General features: G+C 42.1%; 1 protein-coding gene across 1 annotated transcript; it reads left to right on the top strand.

Annotated features, from left to right (window-relative positions):
* Nucleotides 1-853: 853 nt before the first annotated feature.
* myrf (myelin regulatory factor) lies at nt 854-21,727 on the top strand (the record flags this gene model as incomplete). The annotated part of the gene is made up of 28 exons (XM_083894200.1): nt 854-899; nt 7,811-7,901; nt 8,027-8,231; nt 8,385-8,437; nt 9,854-9,915; nt 10,434-10,638; nt 12,384-12,484; nt 12,671-12,785; nt 13,428-13,623; nt 13,720-13,796; nt 14,869-14,979; nt 15,096-15,201; nt 15,912-16,112; nt 16,359-16,467; nt 16,670-16,779; nt 18,408-18,568; nt 18,678-18,750; nt 18,845-18,927; nt 19,017-19,079; nt 19,165-19,248; nt 19,443-19,510; nt 19,641-19,715; nt 19,803-20,030; nt 20,173-20,266; nt 20,988-21,050; nt 21,262-21,367; nt 21,477-21,551; nt 21,647-21,727. 28 exons carry the CDS (start codon nt 854-856, stop codon nt 21,725-21,727), a joined length of 3,042 nt encoding a protein of 1,013 aa, XP_083750326.1.
* Nucleotides 21,728-23,552: the final 1,825 nt, after the last annotated feature.

Below are 23,552 nucleotides of genomic sequence, written 5' to 3' on the forward strand. Positions count from 1 at the left end.
TTTATCGACATTGATGACGATATTTCGTTACCTGTTTTTGAATTAGAACGAATACAATGCACAACTGAGGTGCCAAAAAAAGAAGGAACGTAATTTAGAACATTTAGACATAACTGGAATAATTATGCAACGATTAATGGGTCATGAATGACAAAGGGAGATGAAATAAAAGTAGCAAAAAGTGTATATAAGTTAACTGTAAACTGTTGTGTCCCCACGGACAAACTCTCTTTTCCTTTCTTTTTTGTTTGGCTGTAGCCTGGAGCGCGCGCACATCCCTTCACCTGCTTCATCTGCTCTCCTCCGACTCTACATCCTGTCTGCGCGTGAGAGGCAGAGGAGGAGGAAGAGCAACAACTTCACAGCCTCGAGGACAAACATTTTTAAACTACTTTAACTCGACTTTTTAGACTTTTATTATACTTTTTTTTTTTTTTTTTTTTTTAATCCCGTCGTTGACTCCCCCCTCCTCCCCACGGACAGATGATACTTCGCTGAGAGTAGAAAACGGAGGTTTGTTAACTGTTATTAGAGGAAAAAGCTAACATTAATGTTCTCCAGTGCGCTTTGGTCGGCGCTTTAACACTAAAATTGTAAACTTGATTTTCATTTATTTACTATTATTTAATTTTTTTTGCAGCCTGAAGAGACGCGTTTGACCACAAGGACCGCAGAGCCAGGAGAGACGTCCTTTATCAAGTTCTATCAATGAAAATGAAATAATCAAACACCGATTAAACCACGATTTAAATCCGGATTCCGTGATGTGCGTGTGAACGTTTCCCGGATCCGAATTGCCGTCGTTCGGACGACGGGAGACGTTTGATGGATTTTTTATGTGGGACTCGCTAGGATGGACGTGGTCGATGAAACAGAAGCGTTACAGAGATTTTTTGAAGGTAATAATATCTCATTAATAACATTAATATCACACAGCACAGAGAAAAGTCGTTTTAATTACATTCAGAACCACTAAATGAGTTTTAAGTGGCTGCCACTTTGTCTTTATTGTTGTTGTTTTTTTGTTCCCTGCACGCATGACAGGTGGTTAACATCATATGATCTGATAAAAATGTGGGGTTTTTTTAGACATCAATGTGCAATATTTAGTGTTATCTTTAAAAACAAAACAACTAAAAAAAGGGAAGGATTCAGGTGTGGGCAGCAAAAGTGCTGGTGATGGGTAACAGATCACGTTAAAACTGGGAATCCTCAGGAAAAAAAAAAAAAGGAAAAGGAAAAAACCTGGAGGAGGGTGGGGTTGAGGGGTTGTAAGGGTGCAGGAATTTAAGTCAAGATAAATGGCGTGTTTTGCAAAGATACTGTGGCACTGAGTGAGTTAGAGACAGACATGCACGAGCAGCAGTGTGCTTTTAAACAGTGGTGTGGTGTAAATCATCAGGTAAAAGACCATGAATAGAGACGAGCTTAGCTCTGCATATCAGAACATTTAATATCACAGTATGTAACCGAGGTACAAGGTTGTAAAACATTCATCAGGTTTCCCACAAATGAGATTTATTTTTTTCTGAATCATATTTACCACTAACTAATATTACCTGGATGTTGACTGAACAAAAATGACTTAATGAAACTTAGTGTTTCTGCCATTTTCCTGCAGGAAAAATTCCACGTTCGAGTTCCGAGTTTCCACTTTGTTATTGTCACAGGATTCACACCAACATACTCAGCTTCAGCTCCTGTGTTGTTGTTGTTGTTTTTAAGTGTTTTAGGTGAAGTCCAGCGTGAATAACGAACACATGTTGTGGTAATCAGTTGTCATTAGAGAGACTTAACACTTTATTTGAGTATACACAGAGTGTTGACTTAAATATACACAACCATCAGTGACTGTCAGAGGTTCCTTTGCCATTCTGACAAGGAATTTAGTGTGTTTACATTCTTGCTTTGGGAGTTGGAGCGATGTTCTTGCTTTGGCTTTATTTCAGGCCATTCTTGCTTGGACTAAAATGTCAACTTGGCCATTAAGAATTTACAGTAGGTGCATCCATCAATGATGATTTTTTTCCAATTCAACTTTCTCCTCCCCCATAAATAACCCTAATTATGTGCATATGTACGTTTTCTTTGGGTTGCAGGTCTTTCTTGTATTTCACATTTGTCAGAAAGTCAGTTTAACACACACACACACACGCAGGCACACGCACAGAGCACTGTAACGAATTGTGTCAGTGGTAAAACTGTGCTTTAATAGGATTAGTGAAATATGTATACATTCACGCTAATGCATGGTGTACATTCCTGGCATAGCCTTGGTGGCTGTTAAAAACACAATGAGGAGAGACTCGGTGTTTCTCCTCTGGTGCTTGGCCCTTCTCTGGTCTCTCCCTCCTTCTGACTCCATTAGAATGACAGTGAGCAGACGTGGTGAGGAGGTGAGATAGAGCAGACTCTGTGTGGAGGGAGACTGGCCTGTTGAGAGAAACACAGCGCGAAACCACCAACCCCCCCTCAAAACTTGACCTTCTCCTCCCTGACTCACTTCAACTACAAACAGTTGTCTCGCACTCGCAGAGCCACACATTTGTTGCGGTTGCGACGCGTTGTTCCGACCAAACGCTCGGTTTTACCGAACCCCACGCGTTTTTAGCGTGTCCTCATGGAAGGTGAAACCTTCAAGAGAAAAATGTTGCCCTCAAAGAAGTTGTTGTTGTCACCGAGACAAAGATGGGTCCAGATCTGAGATATAAAACAGTCTGTGCAGAACTTCTTGGACTGACATTAGGTCAGTAGGAGATATTCTTTGGATGGGAAACACATAGAAACAAAGTCAAAGAAAACTCTATTTTAAATTATTTGTCCAAAGTCCCGGGCTGCAGCTTCAGTTTTATAATGTATTATTTATGCATTAAAATCGGCGTCTGAAAATCAGCCGTGACGTCCATCGATCCTTTATCATGATATCTGACTCCATCATGTGAAAGAAAGGCGTAATTTAAAAAAAATTAAAAAAAATGAAATAAAATTCACTCCTGCGTGACTTAGATTTGGCTACATTGCCTTTAAAAAATGATAAAACGGTGTATTTGTGTAACTTTTAGTATCTGAAGGGACCATTGGTCCCGGGAAATCTTTACATTATCAAATCTGGCCCTCGTTAAAAGAAAAAGTTTGGACATGGTCATGTGAAAGGGTTTAAAAACAAATACATATGCATACATACCTGGCCTCAAGCCTTCATCAATTCCCAAATGGACACTTGCAAGTGTGCAAGTGGGAGATTCCAATTAACATGAGCATTTTAATAGTTTAAACCAGGGGTGTCAAACTCATGTTCACTGAGGGCCACATCAGCATAATGGTTACGCTCAAAGGGCCAGATGTTACTGTCATACAGAATAAATGTAACTAAATGTAACCAAATATAATGTATTGTTTATTACTTATTCATTTGTCGCATGTTGCATGGGCCACATAAAATGACGTGGCGGGCCACATCTGGTCCCCGGGGCCTTGAGTTTGACATATGCGGTTTTAAACCTTGGACTCGACCTGAGTCATAGTCTACAGTCATGCTAAGGGATCTGTGAGGTTTGAGTGAATCACAGTGAACCTATGAGCGTACAGGGCAGACACTGCTATTTATTTTAATGCAATTATTATTGTTATCTCAATTTATTATTCTGTAAGCAGATGTTGAGAAATTTCACTGGAAAAGAGGGAATGTGAGCTAACGCTGGCGCAGGAAGAACATTTAGGAGTAATCGTACATGAACCACAGATGCACATAGAGAGATTTATCGGGATGTTTTGCCAGACTTGTTGCTCAACTGACTTACAGAGCCACCGCCACAGCCCTACAATCAGTTGGGCAGATGATGGTCATTGAACTGCATCTGCCGAGCTTTTTTCGGAGCGTTTTCACCTCCTCGCCACTGAGTCGTGTTCTTGCTCAATATTTGCCTCTGAAGAATGAACTTTCGTGACTCGCGATAGAATTCCTCCGAAGTCCCACCGTATACTCCCGTGATGGTTTTTAAATCAGCAGTGGCTGCAGAGATTTACGGGGGGTCGACAAACTGAAGCGGTTGGTAAATTGCACTTGGCAGAATATATTGTTTTTGAGCAGTCAGGCTTTACAGGTCTGCTTTATTTTTTCATCATTGTGCCTCACTCCCGTCAGTGCAAACTGCCCGCACTTAGTAATCTGCACTCAGTAAATGTTGTTTATGATAGAACCTTTAAAGAGAGTCTTATGGGATGATTTGCAGATGTTCTACATGTCGTTATATACTGTATTATATTAGCCAGAAGGTATTGCTTGGCCATGATAACGTCACTGGTTAAAAACTATGCAAATGTGGCTGCATTCGTACATTTTCATCATCTATATTTTCTTTCTTTTTCATTCTTCTTCCTCCTGATTTGTTTTTCGTTTACGTCGAGTCTCTCCCGTCTCATTCTTCAGCGCAGGCCGTCAGACTCCGACACTCACAGTTTTTTCCCAGCTCCTTGTCCCCCGTCCCCGGCCTCGTCGCCCCAGTAATCTCCTCCTGAGCCTGGTCCACCGGTGCGACCAGTGTGCGACAAGGGCTGTGTGTGGTAGCCTGGTACAGCTCTTTCTCATGACTGGGGAAAATAATCCTCATTATAACGCTCTCCGAGCCTTTGTCACACACGCACACATGCGCAATATGCTGTTGCACATCGGCACGCACGCACAGACACAGACACAGACACACACACACACACTAAGTTACCCTGATCTGAAACTTTCAGTTCTGCAGGAGAAAGTCTTTTAAGCCGAGTAGGGAAACATGTGAAAAATTGAGGGGCATTCCTCTTCTCATCTTCTGTTTCAGGTGCTTTCATCTCAAGGACGTCAACATGCTTTGGCTACGCGCAGGTATTCTGCTGCTCTGTATGTTCTGCTTCTCATTAGTTGTAATTTATTAGCTATAGCAGTGCTCTTCACTCCTCTGTCAGTCTTGTAAACAAAGGAGAAGGGCTATAACTCTAAGGCTTTGACAGAATTCTCTTACACCTTTACTCGCTCTAGATTTGAGGCTTTATTCCTTTCACGTTTTTACCATTTGTGTCTTGTTGCAGTAAATGTGTATTTGAATGTTTAATATAGATTATTTTGTTTCTGGACTGGCTGTGGGTGACATTGTCTCTATACAGTGCTTGTATTGACATTGGTGAGATCCAACGGATTGTCTTTAGGAGGTTGTTGCGTCATGGACTAGTCCAAGTGCTGCTGAGGAAAACAGATAAATAGAGGTTAGGTGTAGGACTAAGGCTACTATAAATAACCAGTTATATAATATTTCAAATTATTATGCAAACTTCTTTTTTTTAATGTAAGATTTTTCTTAAAAACAGTGTTTGTTAGTGTGCAAGAAAATGTGTTCACAGTATGTGTTGTGGGTGCAGCCGAGTTTAATCTGGTCTAATTGTTTGATAATCACATGGACTTTGTTCCTCTTTAGTGAAATACACTGTGTTTAATTATTAACACTCACATGAATGAATACGAATCTCATTCAGAGGCAAAAAAACAATCAGTGTAAGGTGTGAAATTAAGAAGGTAAATCAATTGTTTTGTTCAGTTTTAACGTTTAGTGTAGTTTTATTGCCTCATGATTTTATTTATTGCATGTATATTTGATAGAGAAAGCTTTAAAAATGAGACAAGTGCAGTGTGTATTGTTATTTAAAATAATTTTTAAAAAAAACTTGGAAAGGAAATATTTAATCCAGTTTGACTGAATGATATAAATCGACCCGTGGTTAATGGGCACTGACACACTCAGGCCTCTGTTTGTGTTCATGTTAGATTATTACTGTGCTGACAACTCAGGCATTGAAATGGTGGCATAACGTACACACACACACACACACACAGGCATTCATACACACACACAACAAGTATACACACTCCCATGTGCACAGTTGCTTACACACACACACACACACACACACACACACACACACACATTGCCCTCTCAGCCATTAATCTCTCAAAAGGCCGGTCTGTATCGAAGTTGGACTGACAATCATTTCACTGTTTCTTGTTGAACACAGCTGGACAGAGAAAAAAAACATAGAGAACAGGGAAATGTACACATCCAGTTCACGGCAAGTTAAACTTAACTGAGTGTTTACTGTAACCATAACTTTCTCAGTGGAGTAGAAATGTGACATGGCAGCATGTGTTTGTAGATGATTAAAAAAAGGTGGCAACTGAGATTTCAAGTTGCTAAACAGTCTTGTGCTCCAGAACTTTGACATTCAGAGTCCAGTTGTGGGATCATTTTAATAATGAAAACCTTTTTTGACAGCAAATTGTCCTGTTAACTTTTTTGGTATAGTTTTGGATGTATAAGCCGACACACCTAAATCAACTACAATCTGTTACCATAAATTAATATTAGTGTTTATTATCCAAATATCCATATATGCAGTGAGGTCATTTGAATAACTGTTTTGGATGTCATGTTATCTCCAGTGTTGATGTGTTTAGGCCAAAAAGACCCTGGATAGATCGCTCTTGGACACAGAGAGGGTTTCCACTGCGGCCCTGTTTCATATTTTCTTCACTTCCATCCTTGGACATCAAACTCTCTCTTTTTTGCCTGCACTCTCTTCAGCCTCCATGTATCTGCCCCCCCCCCCTTTCCTACCATGCATCGCTCTATTTTTTTTTTTTTTTTTTCCCACTTTTTTTTGTTATCAGGCCTGCCAACTTAAATTTACTGCCTATTTGGGTGGGGTGCACATCTGGATCTTATTTAAAGGGGGGGACCATCCAGCTTTTCTCCCCTCACATTGGCACGTATTTAGAAACATTAACCAGCTGTTTTCTTCCAGCGCTGTGAAAATGCTTGATCAAAAAATAAAATTTTAATAATGGGTTGATAATTTAAACGGTAGCAGTGTGCAGAGAGAGCGTTAGGAGAGGAACCGTGACAATAACACTTTATACTGTGAGCAATTTAGGGTTTCTGATGTAAAGTGGGGGCAAAAAGTGAGTAAAAAAAACTTATGCAAACACAAAAATTCTTTGCATTCCCAACTGAGTAACTGCTTAATCTATGAGAGGGGAAAAAAAATTAATGTGTGTGTGCGTGTGAGAGAGAGAGAGACTGGGGTATGTCTGCCTTCAGACTTTATACCTTGTCCTTATTCACCTTCATGCCCTCCCTCCTGCTGCCCCCTCTCATTTCTCACACTCTGTGGTTTGAGACTGTGATCAGCAACAGGTTTTTTAAAGAAAATCCACCTCTTTCTTCACTGAGTGCAACGTTTTGAGATAAGCGATCCGAAAAAAAATGGTTTACGTAAAAAGTTATTCACGCATTTCTACATATACGCAATATAGGCAAGCACTTGTTCTTCATGTTGGTGTTTTAGAGATTAAATGGGGGTCATGCGTTTGGGATTTGTGAGGCTTTGGCTATCAAAGGGGTGAAAGTGACCCTGAAAAAGGCTCTCACTCTTTTGCACTCTATCCCCCCCATATGTGTGTGTGTGTGTGAGCTGCTACTAACATATTTAGACTGTTGGTCATCCCTTAAACCTTAATCTTTAAATTCTAATGTTAGTCAGTCATTGTATAAAATAAGATATTTTCGGCATAAACGTCATCTATGCATCATTCAAATATGCAGTAAAGTTGCAGTAAAGTCAGAATTAGATTAGACTGTAAAAACCACACGTTTTTCAGATAAAACTCGATCTTACGGTGACAGTGTATGGAGTTGCTGAAAGATTCCCGCTGTTAATTCCCAGATTCTCTCCGTCTCTCTCCCTCCCCCCTTTGTTCCCAACCCTCCCCTTGTCACAGGTCATGATATTACCAGTTCTCTGGAGCCAACCAACATCGACACCAGTATCCTGGAAGACTACATCAGCAAGGAGGACGATAGCACTGACATGTCAGTGGGGACTCCACACCAACCATTGCAATGTCAAAACAACATGCACCAACTGAATCAGATCATGTCGTTACACAGGAATTATTTTTTTCTGATAAGGTTTAATCTTTTTTTTCTCCTCCCAGCTGTTTCTCAGAGGTCCACAGCACCCCTGGACAAAATTACTCATCTCCCCAGGCAGGAGTGTCCTCCTCTGGGGGGTTGGTGTGTGGTGTGAGCCCCCCTATTCCATTACGTCAAGGAGCCCTCCCGCCTGGGCCTCCTAGCTGTCAGAACACCTACCCCCCAGGTCCGTCCCTGGGCCTCCGACACAACTACCCCTGCCTGGGACAGCAGCAGCAGCAGCAGCAGCAGCAGCAGCAGCAGCAGCAGCAGCAGCAGCAGCAGCAGCAGCAGCAGCAGCAGCAGCAGCAGCAGCAGCAGCAGCAGCAGCAGCAGCAGCAGCAGCAGCAGCAGCAGCAGCAGCAGCAGCAGCAGCAGCAGCAGCAGCAGCAGGCACACGTCAAGCCTGAGCACAGGGGCCACTACGCTCCAGGGTGAGCACAATACCAAGGGGGAGGATGAATGGGTGTAAAGGACGGAGGAAAAATATAACATGAGTTGCTACTCAGGAATGCCGAAGAAATGTTCAAGATACTAAACACCAAATCTGACATCAGGCCTGAAATCGAAACAGGTGACGCAGTATGTTTTCGTAAAAGTGTGCAAGCGAAACCAGACACACACCATACATTGGATCCGTATTGCAATCAATACTTGGTTTGTACAATAAAGCACTGGCTAGTCAAGAAGGGGGAGGGGAATTGATAACAGGCTGAGGGAGAGAGTCAAATTACGTCCTGACAAAAAACACAAGCTTTTGTAAAGAAAGTCTTCACTTATTAAGCCCAATTTATACTTCTGCGTAAAGTGCTCTGCGTAGGTTACGCAGAGTCCTCCGCGTCGACGCAGAGCCTGTCGAAGAGCCTCTGCGTCGTCTCCGACTGCACGAAATATTTTTTAAGTGTCCGTCACTCCGTCAAGGGACAACGGAGACGGCAAGAGCTGCGATTGGTCCTCAGGACAGGCCGAGCGAAGCTGCTCTGTGCCGGCTCACAGTGAGCACCGAGCGTCCACAGACGCGGACCTGATCCCCGCCGACAACGCCGCTGCCAAACTATATGAATACGTCATATCTTAACACACACAGCACATGTTTAGACTCTAAATGGACAATTTCTCGCCTCAAATTATCATAAAACTGCGTTCCGTCACACAGAAAAGTGAGAAACGGCCACTGTTTCACCAACAACAGTCTTTCTCTCTCTTTCTCTCTCGGACACCATTGATCACTGTAGCCAGAAGCACAACAACCTTGCGCAGCGACCCCTACTGGTCGGGCGGGAAATTGCAGCGCGTGTCCGTCACCACGACGCAGAAGTATAAAGGCTTGCGGCGTCTGTGTGGTGACGCAGTCGGATAACGCATTACGCAGTCGGAGAAGTATAATGTGGCCTTTACTCCCAAAGGAAAGTTTCTCCCAGAAAGATTATGGTAGTTTAGAAACAATGTTTAATTGTCCTGCACTCTTAGAAATAAGGGTTCTAAAAGGATTCTTCTACAAGGGCTGAGGTTCTACCTGGAACCATTTGCTTCTCAAAAACCCTTTCCCAAAGAAAGGGTTTTTCAAGGGTTCTTGGTAACACTAATGGTTCCAGTAAGAACCATTTTGATCCAGAGAACCCTTTGAAACCCATTTCCCGAATAAAGGGTTTTAAAAGGGTTCTTGGTGGAGCCCTCCAAAAGGGTTCCAGGTGGAAAAAGGTTCTACCTGGAGCCAAAAAGGGTTCTCCTATGCCGAAGTTAGCACTTTTATTTCTAAGAGTGTATTTGAGCAGCTTTAGAAAGGAAGACATACTTGTATTTGATAAAATAACACTTATGGTTTTATGGTTTACTGTTGTTTTTTGTAGGACGTTACCAGAGTCTCCCCCAGACTCCAGCTCTGAGCCGTACTCTCCGCAGCAGGTGAATGGTAAGTAGCAGTTACAATGTGAGAAACTAATCGGTACCGCGGTCTGTCGGCTGCATTATATTCAAGGTGGACGTGGGTCACAGCAAGTCACAGCCAAAGTCAATATCTGTTACTCATCATTTTATTGTATTTGACCAGAGTGTAAAGGTTAGAGGTAAAAGTATGTGCAAACAATTGTCATTTATGAATCACATTTTTACAGGTGGAAAAAAGATGTAGATTCAATTTTCGCAATTAATCAAACAATGTTTGGCTTGTTTCAGCAACAGCAACCACTCTCCTAGTCATTATGTTCTTCTCACTGCTATGTTGGTCTTGCCCATTAGTAAGAACAGGTGTGGATTAGTGTAATCTGATGGGCTTCTCTCCAGGCTGAAACAGTGGGAAGTACTTTTCACCAAGGTTATGTAGCGAAGTAGAGGAAACTGGCAGGATTGAAATGTCAAGTTCAAACCTGAGGAGAGAAGAAAAATGCACTCTGTAACCATGTCATGTAAATATTATCATCACTCTCTTAGATCATCACATGATCAGGACCATGACGCCAGAGAACATGTGTCACATGACGCCACCCCTCCACTATTCCACCATGCACCGGGACATGTACCTCAAGCCCGAGCCCCTGATAACGCAGTACACTGTCGGTCCCGCCACAAGTGGAAGTGGAGACATGCAGCAGACGCAGATGCTCCATCAGCTGCTGCAGCATCCTCAGGGCCAGGAGTGAGTCACGATGATAATATATACACAAGAGGGGGAGGGTGGTGTTGTCCAGTTTGGATCGAACAGAAGCAGTTATGAGAAGGAGTCATAGACTACCGTTTAAAAAGTTTGGGCTCACCTGTACAACTTTTTTGTGTTTTTCCATTAAAAGTCACACTTTTATTCATCAAAAGAGTTGCAAAATGAATAGAAAATATAGTCAAAGCATTGACAATAGAGCTGAAACGATTAATCGATGAATCGATTATTAATCGATTACTAAATTAATCGCCAACTATTTTGATAATCGATTAATCGGTTTGAAGCTTTTTTCACGATTAAAACAAGATTTCTGATTGTTTTAGCTTCTTAAATGTGAATATTTTCTTGGTTTCTTTGCTCCACATAAAGAAATCATTAAAACTGAATCATTTTGGTTTGTGGACAAAACAAGACATTCAAGAACATCGTCATTTCCAGCTTTGACAAACACTGATCAATGTTTTTTTTAACATTTTCTGACATTTTCTGGAACAACCAATTCATCGATTAATCGAGAAAATAATCGACAGATAAATCGATTACGAAAATAATCGTTAGTTGCAGCTCTAATTGACAACATAAGAAATAATGATTTTTATTCAAAATAATAATTTTGCCCTTTCGTCAAAGAACCAGCAAAACTGTTTTCAGCTGTGCTAACATCATTGCACAAGGGTTTTCAAGGGTTTTCTAATCATCCAATAGCCTTCTAACACGATTAGCAAACACAATGTACCATTAGAACACTGGAAATGGGCCTCTATACACCTATGCACATATTCCATTAAAAACCAGACGTTTGCAGCTGGAATAGTCGTTTGCCACATTAACAATGTAGAGAGTGTATTTCTGATTCATTTAATCTTATATTCATTGAAAAAAAGTGCTTTTCCTTAAAGCGGAACTAGACCGGAAGTTCCTATTATCGCTGTTTTTTTTGGTGTGTATCTGCGTCATTACCTTGTTTATGAAGCCTGACGGTTTGAAACAAACAGTTCAGCCATTGCTGAGAACGTTGTGTTTTATTGTAATCTCGGGGCTCAATGAGATCACTGAAAATCCCGTAATAGTTAAGTAAGCAGCGGTTCTCCTGAACAACCGATCGTCCTGCTCCGGGCACTAGTCCGGGCACATCCGGTTACGTACATTGAACCGCAGAAGAAGAATAACGTCCGTTGTGGAGGTGTTTCACGAGCAACAGTGTCTTCTGACTCTGGGTCTTACTCCGGTTTAAAGTCATAAAGGGACTGCGGCGGGGAGTCGTGAAGAAGCTATTTTTAAACACTGTTAAAACAATGTTTTGATAATGAGGAGCAGTGCATCCACCGCTCCAGAGAGGGAGCTGCGCTTCTGAGAGCTGACGTGATAGATTACGTCACTTCCAGATACCTGGCCAATCACAACACAGGTGGGAAGGCTCTACGCTGGCTGGCCAATCACAACACACTCTGTCTTCTCGGGCGAGATTTATGGCTGAAATAGCGCGACTGACAAGCGCTTCGAAAAGGACAGATTTCAATCGGCTCGTTTACATCAACTAGGAGGATTTTGACCATAAAAACAACTTAATATATGTAAGTAGACCTCCATAACTCACATATATGTGCAACAGGACCACTCTATGTGACCTTTAAAGAAAATAAGGACATTTCTAAGTGAGCCCAAACTTTTGAACGGTAGCATACGTTATGTACAACTTCTGACTGTTCAATTTCCTCACGCAGAGGCATCCCTGCTCACCAGGCCAAGAAGAGGAAGCACTCAGACTCTCCCAACAGCACCCTCAATTCACAAATCATCACAGGTATCATCAAACAAGAACCAGGTAGGCAGGCATCTTTCTTCTCTTCCTCACCTCCATCTACTCCACGCTCACCTGCTCTCACCTACCCCCTCTAACTCTCACACAGATACAGACTTTTGCAGAGCAGGTGTGCACATTTTCTTTGCACTTTCTTTGGCCTTATATTTTTTTATTTAATCGCTGCTCTTTCAAACGTGTTTGTCACAGGTATAATGCAGGACGCGGACAACTCCTACTTGGACCCAAACTATCAGTGCATCAAGTGGCAACCTCACCAGCAGAACAAGTGGACACCGCTTTATGACGCAAACTGCAAAGAACTGTGGGTGGAATTTACTTTTGGCACGTCCGTACACTTTGAGATCTTTACTTTGGGACAAAAAAAAAAGAGCCGAAATCAAACAGAAATAAAACATTTATAATTGGCTGGATGGATAACTCGGCACAGTTTACAGTGGGAGTGGTAAAGGGAATAGCAGGGTTGCCGAGGTCTATGAATTCCTCAGAGGTGAGCTGTGTGGGGGAGTGAACGAGCACAGGGTTTCGGCTAAGAAAGACAACGCAAGGAGGGGGTAAAGGGATAAGTTAGTGTACGTCTGCTTGTGCTTTCTAATGCCAAAAAAGAATGAAGTATATAGGGAGGGAGGTTAGAATGAACTCACAAGACCTTCTAGATTATGTTATCAAAACCACCTGGTTGCCCATCACAAACTTTCAGCACACCACACCTATGTAATAGAACAGAGGGTTTTCATTTGCTCTAAATTAGACTCAAGTCTGTCACTACAGTACTGAGTATCTCAGTATTGTCATGAAAAAATAAACAGTGTTTCCAGGTTCACAAACAACGATGTCACTGATAGTTAACGATGCCAAATAAATAGCGTACATCGCAGGAGAGCTGCGTTCGCACGTTTCATCGTTCGCATCATTAATGTTTCCTTATCTGTCTCCCTATCTTCAGGCCGATGCCAACCTATCGCGTCGACGCCGACAAAGGCTTCAACTTCTCCCTGTCCGACGACGCTTTTGTTTGCCAGAAGAAGAACCACTTCCAGGTCACCGTATACGTAGGCATGCTGGGCGATCCCAAGTACATCAAGACAAGTGACGGCCTGCAGCCGATCGATTGTTTCTATCTCAAACTCCACGGAGTGAAGGTGAGTGAAGGCAAAACGACCAAAGAAACAGACAATCGTTATTAATATGTTAGTATGGGAGAACAATGTGTGTTTTATTTATCTCTTTATTGCCAGGTGGAGGCCGTGAATCAGTCCATCAGCGTGGAGCAGTCACAGTCTGACCGCAGCAAGAGACCCTTCAAGCCAGTGCTGTGAGTCTGCACAACATTAAAAAAAACAACTAGTGCAGTGCCCGTAGGAACTATGTATTCCTATAGTGGGAGCTGAAGAAGATTTTTCAATTATGGTAATTCATGATAAGGAACGTAAAGGCTAACATAATACAAACACTGTGCAGTGGCGTGGCTGACAGTCACAACAGCTAGCTACGCTAATGCTAATCGAAAATAAAAACATTTGCCTTGTGCCCTAATGAGGTTGCACAGTGTTTGTATTACGTTAGCCCTACACTAATGCTAATCGTAGCCATGCTAGCTTACCTTTGGAAACAGGTTTTCCAAGTTAGCCGAAAAGTAGTAGCATGCTAATGCAAAATATGCTCGCGTATTGGTGAATGGACACCTCGTCATTTCAGTATGACACCATGTTCTGCAGTGAACCGTGTGAAAATGTCTCCCACTTCCCCACTCCAGACAGCACAGCCGCTGCTGATGAGCCGCTGCCTGCCTGGTGCAGCGTGATAAATCAGTGAAAATTAAAAGTGAAAATCACTGATGCACACCATCGTGCCACGCTCAAACCATATCCAAAATCTGAGGGTGATCTGGCTAACGGTCAGTGAGATATGCCTGTCACAGACGGACAGACAGGCACACGGACGCAAGTTGCTTTATCGATAGATATTCAAAGGCTCTTATGCACATTTAAGGTCCAGTGCGTTACAGATTGTAACAACAAAATGGAGGACCTACAACTTTGTGTACCAGTTCTTTTTCATTTGTGTAGTAAGCTTTTTAAAATGAACCAGTACTAACTAAAAACAACAACAAATATTCACTTAGATTGTCTAACAAACTCACATTCCTTTAGAATGTGCATTGTCTTTCCTTGGGTTAGGGTTACACTGAAAGTGAAATATATTTTAATGGTCAGAATGAACAGAAGGAATTGTGGGTGCAGGCAGGAATTTCAGAGCTTCATTGTTTTTATGGGCACGTCACAGATTGCAGACCTGGTAATCTGACTTTTAATTGAGGTACAAACAGTATGCTATTGTAGAAAGGTTATTCATTTGTTCAATGTCTGTGATTTTGTTTCTCACAGCGTCACCTTGCCCTCAGAGCAGGTCACAAAAGTCACAGTGGGGCGACTCCACTTCAGTGAGACCACAGCAAATAACATGAGGAAGAAGGGCAAACCAAACCCAGACCAGAGGTGATGCACATGTACAAGATATCATCATCATCATCGTTATGCGAATGACGATCAAATAACGGTCCAGTGAAAGCTTTAGTAACCACATGTTCTTCGATGTTTCTTGTCCGGGTTAGGTATTTTATGCTGGTGGTGGCGATGCACGCTCAGTCCCACAGTCAGACCTACACTGTGGCTGCTCAAGCGTCTGAGAGGATCATCGTCAGGGTAACGTCTGGCCATGTCTGTCTGCCTCCTACAACAATCATATCCCTTGTGAATGTGTATCTTTCTCTTAGTTTACTGTACACACCTTTCCACACTCTTTCACATCCTTTTCTCCGCACACGTACACTCCGAAATTAAGTTGTCTGCAAAAGGTATAAAAGTATGAAGCTAGATTGGACACGCGTGGTTTTAACTGCACAGCGATGGTATCGACACGACATTACTATGAACAACTGACTCCGTAAACTTATAACTGTGAATATCAGAAGAACTATTTGAAAGCCATTTAATAAATGTTCTTGTTGTAATGTTCTTGTAAACTCTATGGTGGGAAATGGTGGGCATTTTTTTTTACTCTTATCTGTACAATCAGTGAGTATAATCGCTAGCATATGTTGGCTTAGCACAGCATTTCTCTATTCAGAAGGAAACATAAATTATTCCTTTATTTAAGGGAATTATTTTCACATCCATTTATCTCAGATACAGGCACAATACATTGATGCTCAAGAACAGAAGATCCCACTGCTCTTACTCAGAATCACCAGTTATTGATCATACTAACATGATACCCTCATTAAATCTACCCTTTTCTCCTCAAACTACTACTTTACAAGTATAATAATAATAATATTGCAGGTTTATTCATTTGTTAATTTTAACCTGTTTTCCCCAGAATTGTCTGAATCACAGTTTCTCTGTGCTCTGTCTTCTGCCTGTTACAGGCGTCCAACCCAGGCCAGTTTGAGAGTGACAATGAGGTGCTGTGGCAGCGCGGCCAACTACCGGACTCCGTCTACCACCACGGCAGAGTGGGCATCAACACCGACCGGCCGGACGAGGCCCTCGTGGTCAACGGCAACGTGAAGATCATGGGTTCCCTGGTGCACCCATCGGATATCAGGGCCAAAGAAAATGTCCAGGAGGTCAGGATGACACTCAGTGTGTGTGTGTGTGTGCATGTGTGTGTGCATGTCGGTGTGTGTCTCATGTGCTTGTCACCCAGAATCATGTCATACAAAAAAACACCCGTGCCTCAACGTTTTTCCCTGACTGGGTGGTTTTTTTGTCATTTCATTTGACTTGATCCGGGCGTTGTCATAATATGCGGCTGCGCTGTGTTTTCATACCATCTGCATGGATGTCATTCATGTCACTCTGCCCGTGTGTAGGTCGACACCACAGACAATTTGAAACGGATTTCTCAGATGAGGCTGGTCCATTATCAGTACAAGCCAGAGTTCGCTGCCACCGTGGGCATAGAGAACACTGCAGACACCGGTAACAACAACATATAATAATATCAATGATTAGCTCCGTCATCTCATGTCTTTCTACACTGTACATCACAAATTCATTAATTAATGTCTTAATATTTGTCTTTTGCTCCATGTGCATCGTTATGCAACCGTTTCCTATATCCACGCATGCTGTCATGCAGCTTTTCTGTGTTTTCTCACGCTTTTGGTGCTACCTTCTGTAGGAGTGATCGCTCAGGAGGTCCAGCAGATCCTGCCTGAGGCAGTGAAGGAGGGCGGTGATGTCGTGTGTGCCAATGGAGAAACTATTCCCAAGCTTTTGGTTGTCAATAAAGTAAGTAACACACACACAAACGCGCTCTACTCCTCTGAAATATCGTCAGACATGTACCGCGTTCAGCTGTTTCTCACGGATAACGGAATCGTCTTACGTGATTTTCGTATTCCCATAGCAGCCTCTGCGTTAAAACCACTCGAAGCTCAGCTTCAACTGTTCTCTATGGGATGGCACAGTATTGTTTTTTTTCTTCCCGCTGTGATGAGCTTGAATGTGATCGGACAAATGGGGCAAAAGTGTCACTTCCAGGGAAGCTCGGCTTCTTTCAGAGTCAACGGAGCAGTGGGCGTGCGCGGACGCTGGGCTTCTGCATGATGATTGGAGGAACTGTCTGAAAGGCGGAACCAGTTTTGACAGATTGATAGAATTGCAGAAACATATAGAGACTTTTTTTCTGTTGGAATATGGATTTTGCGAGGAAAGTTTGAAGACGTAGCTTGTCATTTGCGCCGCGTTATAGCCCATTTTCGTTTGTACATATGTGCTGTAAATAAAAACACTATTATGGCATTTCAGGTTTACATAGTTAGCACGTTTTCTTTGTTCTAGTAGTTCTTTGCAGAATTTATGTAATAATATATGTATAAATAACTGGCCCTGAAAGCCACTGTCTGAACATTCACAATGCATCCTGAATGGATCGACATCGACGTTTGCAACTCCCGTCCCTGGCTAAAAAAAAAATTACTTTAAAGGTGACATAGAGTGGTCCTGTTGCACATAAATGTTAGTTATGGAGGTCTACTTACATAGATTAACTTGTTTTTATGGTCAAAAACCTCCTAGTTGCTGTGAACTAGCCGATAGAAATCCTCTTTTCTGACAGTGTTTTTCTGCTGCGAGATTTCAGAGTGAACTTTCACCCCCAGAAGACAGAGTCTTGTGATTGGCCAGTACAATCCAGCACATCCGTTCTCAGAAGCGCAGCGCCCCCCTCTGGAACGGTGGATGCACTGCTCCTCATTATCAAAACATTGTTTAAACAGTGTTTAAAAATAGCTTCGTCACGACTCCCCGCCGCAGTCCCTTTTATGACTTTAAACCGGAGTCAGACCCAGAGTCAGAAGACACTGTTACTCGTGAAACACCTCCACAACAGACGTTATTCTTCTTCTAAGGGTTCAATGTACGTAACCGGATGTGCCCGGACTACCGCCCGGAGCAGGACGATCGGTTGTTCAGGAGAACCGCTGCTTACGTAACTATTACAGGATTTTCAGTGATCTCGTTGAGCCCCGAGATTACAATAAAACACAACGTTCTCAGCAATGGCTGAACTGTTTGTTTAGAACCGTCATGGCTTCATAAACAAGGTAATGACGCAGATACCTCCAAAAAAACAGCGATAATAGGAACTTCCGGTCTAGTTCCGCTTTAATATAATAATAATAATACGCAATTGCTGAAATTGCACAAACCCTCTTTCTCTGACGATGTTGTCTGATCAGGGATAGTTTTGGAGCTTTGTTGCACTAATCAACAGTGTTGTATTTGAATAAAGGGCAGGGGAAGCCTTCATGCGATCAGTGAACAGTCCTACTGGGCGCTACTGTATGTGATTAGATAACTATTGACGAAATGTAAATGCCCAGGGCTCACCAACACCTCAACCTTGAATTTCAAAGGATCGTATCTTCATGGAGAACGTGGGGGCCGTAAAAGAACTGTGTAAGCTAACGGACAACCTGGAAACCCGTATCGATGAACTGGAGCGCTGGAGTCGGAAACTGGCCAAGCTGCGTCGTCTCGACAGTATGAAGAGCACCGTGAGCGGAAGCACTGTCAGGTGAGAACAACGGCCGATCGTGAAAGACGTCAGTTTGGTTTGCAAATGTTGAGAGAAAGCAAATAGTTTGAGTAGAAAATAATTGATTTATTACTCTTTTTTTCTTCAGCCAATCAGGGAGCTATTTTAGCCGGACAGGAAGTGGCCCAGTCAAGAAGAAAACTGTCAAATCGGGGAGCAAGGTCTGTAATAATGCTTGGTGTATTTTAAAAGAATGAAATACACCAGTGAGCAAGTAATCTGTATTTTCAAACCTTTCTTTTTTTATTATTGCAGAACTCACCTCCAGATCAAGGCTGCCTCAGTCAGAGGTTCATGCAGGCCGCCATCCTGGCACTTGTCATCGTCATGGCCTTCAGGTGAGACTGAGAAAATGTGTATGACAAGGTCTTAGTATATGTATAGTCTATCACACTAATGTACTGTATCATTGTTTGTCTCCATACAGTGTCATTTCCATGTCTATTCTTTATGTGCTGACTCTCCACCACAGAGGAGACGCCACAGATGGGTATGTTTTCCTTTAAAAAAAAAATCAGACTTTCCGTTCTTCTCTTCTTTAATAGAATAATGATGTCTGTCCCTGATTTCCATAGCTATGTCCCTTCCTGTGTTCTCTACATCACTTGGATGCCCATCTTCACTGCTACTGTATCTTTCTGTCCACCTGTGTGCCCATGGTACGCTTTCAAGATCTGCCTTTCCTCACAACTTGTTTTTCTGATCTACTCTTTCAGTCTTGTGTGTGATTGCTTAGTTGGGCGTTTCTACTTCTTGTTCTCTGAAATGACGTCAAGATCACGAGTCATCAATACACAGAGATACATTAGTGTTGGAATGCTCCTGCTCTACTGTGTTATTTATACGTTTGCAGGTCCAAAGCTGCTCTGGGAGCTTCACGCAAGAGTTCATATATTCCACTGTCCACCACTCCCGCACCTGGTGAGTGGAGATCTCGTTGACAGTGACCTGTGGATGTCAAACCTTTCAAATCACACAGTCAATACGAGTTTGTAAACAAACATCTCCTCAGAGCTGAGTCTTCTCACACATTTGCTTACAAATCCTGCAGCGTGCTGTTCAACTACAACCATAAACAACCAATCGACTACGGGCGTAACGCCGAGCAGAAACCACTCCACAACAGGTAAGCATGTCAGCAGACGTACAGAACGTGTATTCATGGGTTATTTATTGTGTCGTCAGGGCAGGTTCATTTCCCTCCTTCTTCCAGATTTAGGAAGCCTCGCTCCAACACCTGGCATTACCAATAAGAAGGCCAAGTCTAGAATGATGGACAAGGATGGCCACGGCAGAAACAGACTGAGTCACACATCAGCTCCTTTGTACTTCGCCAAGTCCAAAAAGCCAGCCCCTACAGACCAGGACGGCGCGGGTGCTACCAACCGTCTGCCCCGGGGTCAGACAGTGCCACGTAGACAACGCAGCCTGCACATGAAGGGTAAATCCACAAACTTTCTGTAGTATGCAAACACTGTCAAAAATACTTGTTTAACTACAGCAAATAAAGCCTCGCTACATGCTGTACAAAGGAATGCTACGGGTACAGTGGCTCATAATGCAGTTTTTTCTTCCTCCTGCAGGAGAAAGGGCAGCTCCCTCCCTGACCAGTCTACATATCGTGGAAACAAACCAAGAGATTACAGCACAGAGTTGCGCAACACCCATGAGCTGCAGGTAAATACACAATCGTGTTTGGCAGATTAGTGACAAACTAAAGGAAACATCTAGAGTTGCCCCCTGATATTTTCAGTGTATATTGTTCTACAGGTCACGAGATATTCCTTCATTCAGTGTTTCTATGAATGTGATGGGGGAGAGTGGTCTCTGTCTCAGTCGAAGCTGATCAGTTGAGGTCATACTTAAGGAAATGAACATCCATTTTGAAGTCTGGAGAGTAGCAATTTGACCTGTGGCGTGTTTAGGTATTGCAACCGGAAAGATTACAGATGTCATCTGCAACATGGCACCTATTGGACAATACAAGGTCCTCAGTCGCATCTATTTTCCTCTACATGGGAACTCAGTTTACAACATTGTCATCATGTTCTGTTGAAGGAGACCTGAAAGTAGTGATTTAGACCATTAACGCCGCAGGAAAATGTTAACTGCTGTTGTAATTTTAGGCTCAACGTCGGCTAATTTTCCCATACTCTCCCGTGCAAATGGAGAGTTGCCCCCTGGTGGCTGTTCAGTATATTCTTACTTCGTGGTTGGCCTCACTGAGTAAAAGAAGGACTTATCCACTTTTTTATTGCATGGTATATGGTTGAGATGTGATGATGGTGAAGGTGATAACGTCACAGTGTCTGTGTTGTATTGTCATATTTTAATTACTGTTAAATATTGTATTCAGATCTTTGTATGCTGAACTTCCTTTTCTCTGCATTTATTCTAGCTACACAATATCACTCCATGGAAAAAGAAATTCCTCCATCTCACAAATAACTTTATACATGATGTGAGTATACAACACACTGTTATACTGTATATACACATATAGTGCAAGTTTTTCTGGGAAGTTTCACCTAAAAAAAGATTGCCAGTCATTATAAATGAACACAACAAGTCAATAAAAAACTATCACTACTAACGGGTCTAATTTCCTGAATATATTTCACAAAATGATTATTTAATTATTACTGTTGTGATGAAATAACAATTCATTTCAGGTCCACAAACATTGTGTGGGTACAACAATGTGGTGCCACGAAGGGACATTTATGCCCCAACCACACAGAGGCAGAGCTGTATGGTGGTCAGAGAACGTCAACAAAGGTACTTTATATAATTCCCCCCCCCGTAGAATTAAAACAGATTTTCTTATTTTTGTCATTTTGTGTCACTCAGTTCAAGTGAGTTTTCACGCTTTCTTCTTTTCTCTCAGGGGACTCGACACCTGTGGTCAGTGCCTGCGCTCTCTTCCCAGGACGTAACCTATCACTTCCGTGTCTCCCTGTCTGTGAGTGTGAACATCGATCCTTTTCATTTATTTAAGCGAAGGCACCGCGTTGAACTGATTATTGATTGTTGTCCTTCGTGTTGTTGCATTGACAGGGTGAAGTGAGTTGTGCCACCGAAGCAGAAAACTCATCGTACTCTGACTACCATTTTCTCGTTGAAAGCGGCTGCGTGTGAGGAAGAGGATGGTGTGTTCAAGTGTCTTTAGATGAGCCACATTTCTCCTACCATTTACACACACGTGCAGTCATGTTGAATAAGTGGTTTTGTCTTGTTCTTGTATATTATATTTAAAGAGATTCATTATGGAACCAACTATAAACACCACTGTCTCCACCATAACCCCCTCCCTCCATGTGTAGGTGCACTAGAGGCATTAAGACTGGATTTTCAAACACTATTGACGTTTCTTTTTATTTCTGTCTGTTTAGATAACTGTAACTGACCATTTTTTTGTGTGTGTCAGCGTTCACTTGCTTTACTGAAAGCAACAACCGTGAGTTTGTAGCTCAGGTCATTACTGATCACTGTGTCTTCTATACTTAATATAAGCCATATTTCTTTTCAGCAGATAATCTGGGTGACACTGCATCGGTTTTTTTGTTGAGTTTTATAGAAGAGTTTGTATGTACACTGAAACCAGTCATAACTGACAACAAAAAAACAACAAGTTTTTAATAATTCTATACACTGGAGAGCAGAAGGTTGCTGAAGGCCTCAGTAAATGGTTGCAACTCACTGAAAGTATACCTCACTAGTGTTCACTGGCAATCTCTGGGTCTCTACAGTGGATCATTGTGTTTGAGACTGCTCCAGTCAACTACACTGTCTACTGTCTCCTCGTGCTGCGTCTGACTAAACACTGTACAGAGAGGAAAATACTGTGTCGTATATATATCCATCTCAACTGTGGCGCAGAATGAGACGCCAGATGGTTGTGTTAGCCGTTTATGCAAATGACTCCAACTAAAAAGACATTCTCGTGAACATTTCTTTAAATGAAGGAGTCCTTTTTTTCAACACGTTCACTGGACCGCGTGCGTTACGACTGGATTAAGTAAACAAGTCACTGGAAATGTTGAAACACTGACAGTTCTTTGCATCTGATAATGAAACTGCCACAAGTCCAACACTGACAATATTTCAAAAAACACTGGAATAGCTTATGTTGCGTTTGCTTACTGGACAGAATGCTGGTATGGCAGTAGATTATGTTATTTCTGGTGCATGCCCAATCATTTCTATTAAAAGTATACATCTTAGCTTAGAGGCAATTCAATGTTATTGCATTTTAAGTATGCACACTGCAGATATAAAATTGGGTATGATACACTGGGTATGATTTTGTGTATTTCTCTGGATGTTCTGAATACGTTTCATGTGCCTAGACCATGCAGTGAGTAATATTTGTCCAGGTATAATTGTCGATATACCTGTAAATTGTAAATTGTTTTCCTTTCTGTTATTGCGTCTTGTTTTGAAAGCATTCCTCACATACTCTAACCAACTTCCCTTTTGTCAAAATTAAATGTATTCCATGTGTCTCTATCCAGCAGGAATAACACAATTATGTGTCTCAAATATTACTGGGACATAACAGCAACAACTATCAGACAAAATGTATGGAGTGCAGTGTTCATGTGCTGAACACATTGTTCAGTAAAATTATTATGACTTAACCTGGGTAAAGTACTGTTTTTGCTTATTTATACTGCACCAGCTAGCATAATGAAACCACTGTAGCACTTTTTGCACTGTATATACAGTATGAACTGCATTCACTCTCTATCCAGTTAGTTCACCCATTGGGTTCAAATATTCCAGTAGAACTGCTTTACATGTAACTGTATAGCTTCATTTTTGTTACTACCACTGCTCATTTTATGTGATGTATTTTGTGAAAAAAATGTTTTTATTGGTTGATATTTTTGGCTGCTGTAATATCAATGGTGTATTAACTTTTAGCTGTTGGAACTATGGAAACACACACACACACACACTG

This window comes from Microchirus variegatus (assembly GCF_963457635.1).
Source record: "Microchirus variegatus genome assembly, chromosome: 8".
NCBI lineage: Eukaryota > Metazoa > Chordata > Actinopteri > Pleuronectiformes > Soleidae > Microchirus > Microchirus variegatus.